General features: G+C 42.6%; 1 protein-coding gene across 2 annotated transcripts; it reads right to left on the bottom strand.

Moving 5' to 3' along the window:
- Nucleotides 1-3307: 3307 nt before the first annotated feature.
- On the bottom strand, nt 3308-4180 carry LOC109423953 (calmodulin-like). 2 transcript variants are annotated; one of them, XM_062860082.1, is made up of 2 exons: nt 3725-4180; nt 3308-3655 (listed from the first exon to the last, which is right to left on the bottom strand). In XM_062860082.1, exons 1-2 carry the CDS (start codon nt 4162-4164, stop codon nt 3454-3456), a joined length of 642 nt encoding a protein of 213 aa, XP_062716066.1. In that variant the 5' UTR covers nt 4165-4180; the 3' UTR covers nt 3308-3453. The 2 variants fall into 2 exon arrangements, with proteins under 2 accessions (XP_062716066.1, XP_019554568.3); XM_019699023.3 differs by having other exon boundaries at nt 3525-4180.
- Between the last annotated feature and the right edge of the window lie 3912 nt (nt 4181-8092).

Genomic DNA, 8092 nt, shown 5'->3' with positions numbered 1-8092 from the left:
CAGAAGCAGCTCTTGGATGATTTTAGCACAGCTGGACTGGTACAAATCAACACTGTTCTCAACTCTAACCACCGGCTGCTTGATCTTTGCTTTGTCACTGCTGATCAAACTTTCGATGTTTCTATCACTGAAGCTCCTACACCGTTAGTTAAGCATGTTCGACATCATCCTGCTCTACACATTTCAATCAAGAATTTCTCTCTATGCAAGTTTAATCCAATCAATGAAAACATCCGTTACAAATTTTGGAAAACCGATTTCCAGAGTATGAACCGATTCTTATGCTCGATCGATTGGAATTCTTTGTTCTTTGATCTAAACACCGACACGACTGTAGAGGTTTTTTCCTTTATTTTGTTATATGCCATTGATCAATTTACTCCTAAGGCAGTTAGCAAGCCACCGCTAAATCCACCTTGGTCAAATCATTCGCTCAAAAAACTAAAATCACTCAAACGTTCGGCCCTTAGAAAGTACACCAAATATCGCGACAGTTCATCTAAATCGTACTATTGCAGTTGCAACACTAGATATAAGCACCTGAACAAGAAGCTCTTCCGCGGATACCTACGTCGAACCCAAAGCAGCCTTAGAAGAAACCCCAAAAAATTCTGGTCATACATCAATGATCAACGAAAGGAAAGTGGTCTGCCGTCTACTATGCACCTCAGTGATAATCAGGCTTCCACTCTGCCAGACATTTGCGAACTTTTCCGTCAACAATTTTCTGCTGTTTTTACTAACGAGAATCTGGATGTACATCAAGTTAACGAAGCTGCCTCTAACGTTCCTCAACGCCCTTCTGTTGGCCCGCATCCAACTATTACCGACGCAACTGTTCAGTCTGCTTGCACTAAACTAAAAAGCTCTTCAAACCCGGGTCCGGATGGAATTCCAGCCATTATCCTTAAAAAATGCAGCAATTCACTTACTTTACCATTAGCCATCATCTTCAATCGCTCTATTCTTTCTGGAAGCTTTCCTAGAGTTTGGAAAAAATCGTTTGTGTTCCCTGTTTATAAAAAGGGTAAAAAGAATGATGTTAGTAATTACCGAGGTATCTCTGCATTGTGCGCGACTTCTAAGCTATTCGAGCTCATCGTTTTGGATTTTATCAAGCATAATTGTAATGACTACGTTTCGTCGACTCAACATGGTTTCATGGAAAAACGTTCAACTACAACAAACCTTTTGGCCTACACTTCTTGCATCTTAGAATCCATGGAGACTCACAAACAGGTGGATGCCATATACACTGACTTCTCGGCCGCCTTCGACAAAATCAACCACCAGATCATGATTGCTAAGCTGAAACGTCTCGGAATAAGTGGTTGTTTATTAGACTGGTTTCATTCTTATCTAGTCGATCGATTTATGACTGTAAAGATAAGTGACACGACGTCCACAGCCTTTTGTTTCACTTCCGGTGTTCCGCAGGGCAGTCATATTGGACCCTTCCTTTTTTTGCTCTATTTGAACGACGTTAACACTCTACTCGACTGCTTCAAACTCTCATACGCAGATGATTTCAAACTATTTCACATAATCACTTGTCGTCAAGATAGTGAATCTCTGCAGATTGAGCTGAACAACTTCACTTCTTGGTGCTCTGTGAACCGGATGTGTTTAAATCCCTCAAAATGCTCGGTTATCTCTTTCGGTAGAAAACGCTCGCTCATGCGTTTTGATTACTCTATTGCCGGCAAGATCATAAATAGGGTATCTTCGATAAAAGATCTTGGCGTCGTCTTAGACGAAAAACTAACCTTTAAAGACCATATAGGTTATATCACTTCGAAAGCATCAAAGTGTCTGGGCTTCATATTTCGTGCTGCTAAACATTTTACTGATGTTCACTGCTTAAAAGCTTTGTACTGCTCCTTAGTGCGTTCCATACTTGAATATGCTGCTGTCGTTTGGGACCCTTATTACAGGTGTAGCGTTCTTCAAATCGAAAGGACCCAACGTAAATTTGTTCGGTTTGCACTCCGCAACTTACCCTGGAATGACCCATTGAATCTCCCAAGTTACGAAGATCGCTGTTTATTAATAGATCTCCCACTTTTGGAAACTAGGCGAAAAGTTTTCAAAGCTTGTTTTGTTGCTGATGTCTTACAGTCTCGTATAGATTGTCCCTGTGTTTTAAATTCTTTGAATATTGATATCCGTCGTCGTTGTCTGCGTTCATACCAGTTTCTTCGTCTACCTGCTTCACGTACCAACTACGCTTATAATAAGCCAATAATTAGTATGTCCCGTATGTTCAACCGGTGTTTCCATGTTTTCGATTTTACTCTGTCTCGCTCAACTACTAAAAGGCTCTTTAGTGATGTTTTTCGTGCTAGTTAGTTAGGTTTATTAGGTTGTGTGAATAGTTTAAGTAATTTATAATAGGGGGATTCACTTAACAGCATAAACTGTTTAAACTGGCTAAACGTCGCGATCACCAAGGCAATCTTTGATTATTTCATTCGCAAAATCATGAAACATTTCAAATAAGCAGAAAATCATGGCTTACGCAGCAATTTAATCTGTTTAGTGAATACCCCTAATGTTAATGTTAAGTTAAGTCATTTTTTGTTCATCATTTGGATTGTATTATTTCTGTTGATGAGTAAAGATGAGGAGGTTTTGCGCCCATTTGAGAAAGAGCTTACATGATTGCTCTACTCAAACGGGCTTTTCCCTGCTCCTAAATAAACAAAATAAATAAATAAATAATCGTCATCATTGAAAATACGAAAGCAGTTTTCTCGCTCAAAACTTTAATGTTTGCATTGAAAATGTATTCACTGCATTTCATTCTCCACCCACGAAACAGTGAATACCTTTTCACTGCAAAAATTTCAGTTTTGAACGAGAAAACTGCTTTCGAAATTGCAATGATGACGATAATGTCAATGACGAATCCTTCAACCTTAATGTCATGTATGCCCAGCTCGTAGCTCATAGCTTTTATTCACGCTTTAGTGTCCAATCAGCCATCTGTCCCCCATCACAACCGTTGTTGCTCGGGAACGTTCGGTCCGCATGTTAAATCAAATGAAACAATTTAATTAATCGAAGCGGCGTTATCAAACATCTTTTCAAACATAATACGCGCAGCGTTAATCAGCTGCGAAATGAAAATTTTAATTAAACTAATTTATCTTTCCTCTTCATTTGCAGGTAAATTCATCACGTTTGGAGAGCGTTCGATCAATACAGTGGAAACCAATTATTTTGGTATGTTGGTAGCAGCTGAAGCACTCTGAAGGGTATAATCTAGATTGTTTCGTATGAATGTAAACTCTGAACGCATGGCTGTTTATCGAATTGTACACCATTTTTAATTTTGCAATCGAAGTTCCACGCAAAAAGCAAAAGTTGCTGTCCAGCTCCAACTGAGCCCAGATAAAACTACCCTCCAGCTGCGAAAAACATCCTCCAGAGCACACTGGACAACTTATCGATTTAATTAATGTTTGATATTGCGCCGAGCTTTTCAAAGGCGCCCAGGAAGTTCTTCCTTTCTTGCAAACCTACCATCACCGTTTCAGAAGACCGACAGCTGGTGTGCGACTGGAAATGGAAGCGAAGTGTTTCATTCGGATTTGTTTCTTCCTCCTCAGTAAGCAATCCAATTCCCCCGGCGCGCGCGTCCGAAGCAAAAAAGCTGTTGAAAATTAAACCGGTAATTGGAAAAGTTGTGCCATTTTATTTCAGTGTGATCATTTTAACAAACTCCTGGTAGTCTATTTGTCCGTCGCAGTTGATATCCGCCTCCCGGAGCAGTTCTTCGATTTCCTCGTCGGCCAGCTGCTCGCCGAACGATTGCAAAGCCAGACGCAGCTCGTCCGCCGAAATCATTCCGTCTCCGTTGCGGTCGAACATGCGGAAAGCTTCCTTCAGTTCGTCCTCGCTGTTAAAATCCCGCAACCGAATGGACATCATGGCGACAAAGTCCGGAAAATGGATCATCCCCTCGTGATCGACGCTGACTTCCTTGAGCAGTTCTTCCACTTCCGCGTCGGATACATTTTTACCGAGGGATCGAAGGACTGTGCCCAGCTCGGAGCTGGTTATAGTCCCGTCACCGTTGGTGTCGAACAGCGAGAAAGCTTCCTTTAGCTCCTCGATTTGATCCTCGGAAAGTTTTTCCGGTGGGTTTTGCGGGCGGAACATTTTGGATTGATGGGCTCAAGATGCAAACGGTGCCCAAATGCGCTCCAAACGCGGTAACAGTGTTACCAAAGGCAACATAGTAACCATAGTCAAAACCACCGCCAACCTAGGATTCAAAAGCTCCCACTGACATCGGGTTACTTGTTAGAAAATCTTACCGCATTTGGTGCTCCCGCATTTGATATTTGCATTTCGAATGCACACAGCAATATCATGGTCTACTAGGTATAAATAACAAGCGGTTGCTAACCCGACATCTCTCCTCCCGCTAGACAGAAATGTTTAGCCAAGTGTTTAGCTTTATTCTGAACAGATGTGTCAAAACCTTGGTCAAGACAGAAATGTTCACCCGCAATTTGCAAGGAGAGCAGCGGTGTTGATCATTTCAGTAGAGAGAAGAATCTGAGGAGAATCCTTTCAGGATTCTGTGGAGAATGCTTTCAGGATTCTGTGGAGAATCCTTTCAGGATTCTGAGGAGAATCCTTTCAGGATTCTGAGGAGAATCCTTTCAGGATTCTGAGGAGAATCCTTTCAGGATTCTGGGGAGAATCCTTTCAGGATTCTGGGGAGAATCCTTTCAGGATTCTGGGGAGAATCCTTTCAGGATTCTGGGGAGAATCCTTTCAGGATTCTGAGGAGAATCCTTTCAGGATTCTGAGGAGAATCCTTTCAGGATTCTGAGGAGAATCCTTTCAGGATTCTGAGGAGAATCCTTTCAGGATTCTGAGGAGAATCCTTTTAGGATTCTGAGGAGAATCCTTTCAGGATTCTGAGTAGAATCCTTTCAGGATTCTGAGTAGAATCCTTTCAGGATTCTGAGGAGAATCCTTTCAGGATTCTGAGGAGAATCCTTTCAGGATTCTGAGGAGAATCCTTTCAGGATTCTGAGGAGAATCCTTTCAGGATTCTGAGGAGAATCCTTTCAGGATTCTGAGGAGAATCCTTTCAGGATTCTGAGGAGAATCCTTTCAGGATTCTGAGGAGAATCCTTTCAGGATTCTGAGGAGAATCCTTTCAGGATTCTGAGGAGAATCCTTTCAGGATTCTGAGGAGAATCCTTTCAGGATTCTGAGGAGAATCCTTTCAGGATTCTGAGGAGAATCCTTTCAGGATTCTGAGGAGAATCCTTTCAGGATTCTGAGGAGAATCCTTTCAGGATTCTGAGGAGAATCCTTTCAGGATTCTGAGGAGAATCCTTTCAGGATTCTGAGGAGAATCCTTTCAGGATTCTGAGGAGAATCCTTTCAGGATTCTGAGGAAAATCCTTTCAGGATTCTGAGGAGAATCCTTTCAGGATTCTGAGGAGAATCCTTTCGAGATTCTGAGGAGAATCCTTTCAGGATTCTGAGGAGAATCCTTTCAGGATTCTGAGGAGAATCCTTTCAGGATTCTGAGGAGAATCCTTTCAGGATTCTGAGGAGAATCCTTTCAGGATTCTGAGGAGAATCCTTTCAGGATTCTGAGGAGAATCCTTTCAGGATTCTGAGGAGAATCCTTTCAGGATTCTGAGGAGAATCCTTTCAGGATTCTGAGGAGAATCCTTTCAGGATTCTGAGGAGAATCCTTTCAGGATTCTGAGGAGAATCCTTTCAGGATTCTGAGGAGAATCCTTTCAGGATTCTGAGGAGAATCCTTTCAGGATTCTGAGGAGAATCCTTTCAGGATTCTGAGGAGAATCCTTTCAGGATTCTGAGGAGAATCCTTTCAGGATTCTGAGGAGAATCCTTTCAGGATTCTGAGGAGAATCCTTTCAGGATTCTGAGGAGAATCCTTTCAGGATTCTGAGGAGAATCCTTTCAGGATTCTAAGGAGAATCCTTTCAGGATTCTGAGGAGAATCCTTTCAGGATTCTGAGGAGAATCCTTTCAGGATTCTGAGGAGAATTATTTCAGGATTCTGAGGAGAATCTTTCAGGATTCTGAGGAGAATCCTTTCAGGATTCTGAGGAGAATCCTTTCAGGATTCTGGGGAGAATCCTTTCAGGATTCTGAGGAGAATCCTTTCAGGATTCTGAGGAGAATCCTTTCAGGATTCTGAGGAGAATCCTTTCAGGATTCTGAGGAGAATCCTTTCAGGATTCTGAGGAGAATCCTTTCAGGATTCTGAGGAGAATCCTGTCAGGATTCTGAGGAGAATCCTTTCAGGATTTTGAGGAGAATACTTTCAGGATTCTGAGGAGAATCCTTTCAGGATTCTGAGGAGAATCCATGCAGGATTATGAGGAGAATCCTTTCAGGATTTTGAGGAGAATACTTTCAGGATTCTGAGGAGAATCCTTTCAGGATTCTGAGAAGAATCCATGCAGGATTCTGGGGAGAATCCTTTCAGGATTCTGAGGAGAATCCTGTCAGGATTCTGAGGAGAATCCTTTCAGGATTTTGAGGAGAATACTTTCAGGATTCTGAGGAGAATCCTTTCAGGATTCTGAGAAGAATCCATGCAGGATTCTGGGGAGAATCCTTTCAGGATTCTGGGGAGAATCCTTTCAGGATTCTGGGGAGAATCCTTTCAGGATTCTGGGGAGAATCCTTTCAGGATTCTGGGGAGAATCCTTTCAGGATTCTGGGGAGAATCCTTTCAGGATTCTGGGGAGAATCCTTTCAGGATTCTGAGGAGAATCCTTTCAGGATTCTGGGGAGAATCCTTTCAGGATTCTGGGGAGAATCCTTTCAGGATTCTGGGGAGAATCCTTTCAGGATTCTGGGGAGAATCCTTTCAGGATTCTGAGGAGAATCCTTTCAGGATTCTGAGGAGAATCCTTTCAGGATTCTGAGGAGAATCCTTTCAGGATTCTGAGGAGAATCCTTTCAGGATTCTGAGAAGAATCCTTTCAGGATTCTGAGGAGAATCCTTTCAGGATTCTGAGGAGAATCCTTTCAGGATTCTGAGGAGAATCCTTTCAGGATTCTGAGGAGAATCCTTTCAGGATTCTGAGGAGAATCCTTTCAGGATTCTGAGGAGAATCCTTTCAGGATTCTGAGGAGAATCCTTTCAGGATTCTGAGGAGAATCCTTTCAGGATTCTGAGGAGAATCCTTTCAGGATTCTGAGGAGAATCCTTTCAGGATTCTGAGGAGAATCCTTTCAGGATTCTGAGGAGAATCCTTTCAGGATTCTGAGGAGAATCCTTTCAGGATTCTGAGGAGAATCCTTTCAGGATTCTGAGGAGAATCCTTTCAGGATTCTGAGGAGAATCCTTTCAGGATTCTGGGGAGAATCCTTTCAGGATTCTGGGGAGAATCCTTTCAGGATTCTGGGGAGAATCCTTTCAGGATTCTGGGGAGAATCCTTTCAGGATTCTGGGGAGAATCCTTTCAGGATTCTGGGGAGAATCCTTTCAGGATTCTGGGGAGAATCCTTTCAGGATTCTGGGGAGAATCCTTTCAGGATTCTGGGGAGAATCCTTTCAGGATTCTGGGGAGAATCCTTTCAGGATTCTGGGGAGAATCCTTTCAGGATTCTGGGGAGAATCCTTTCAGGATTCTGGGGAGAATCCTTTCAGGATTCTGGGGAGAATCCTTTCAGGATTCTGGGGAGAATCCTTTCAGGATTCTGGGGAGAATCCTTTCAGGATTCTGGGGAGAATCCTTTCAGGATTCTGAGGAGAATCCTTTCAGGATTCTGAGGAGAATCCTTTCAGGATTCTGAGGAGAATCCTTTCAGGATTCTGAGGAGAATCCTTTCAGGATTCTGAGGAGAATCCTTTCAGGACTCTGAGGAGAATCCTTTCAGGACTCTGAGGAGAATCCTTTCAGGATTCTGAGGAGAATCCTTTCAGGATTCTGAGGAGAATCCTTTCAGGATTCTGAGGAGAATCCTTTCAGGATTCTGAGGAGAATCCTTTCAGGATTCTGAGGAGAATCCTTTCAGGATTCTGAGGAGAATCCTTTCAGGATTCTGAGGAGAATCCTTTCAGGATTCTGAGGAG

This window comes from Aedes albopictus, chromosome 3 (assembly GCF_035046485.1).
Source record: "Aedes albopictus strain Foshan chromosome 3, AalbF5, whole genome shotgun sequence".
NCBI classification, from domain to species: Eukaryota; Metazoa; Arthropoda; class Insecta; order Diptera; family Culicidae; genus Aedes; species Aedes albopictus.
The sequence above is the reverse complement of the archived record's forward strand: the minus strand, read 5'-3'. Positions and strand labels throughout refer to the sequence as shown.

What these genes read in the sequence shown, in the direction of transcription:
- LOC109423953 (XM_062860082.1), bottom strand. Translation starts at nt 4,164, where the DNA reads ATGTTCCGCCCGCAAAACCCACCGGAAAAACTTTCCGAGGATCAAATC. An exon ending in GGACAAATAGACTACCAGGA is followed by an intron (nt 3,656 to 3,724) that starts GTTTGTTAAAAT and finishes AATTTTCAACAG; the next exon opens with CTTTTTTGCTTCGGACGCGC.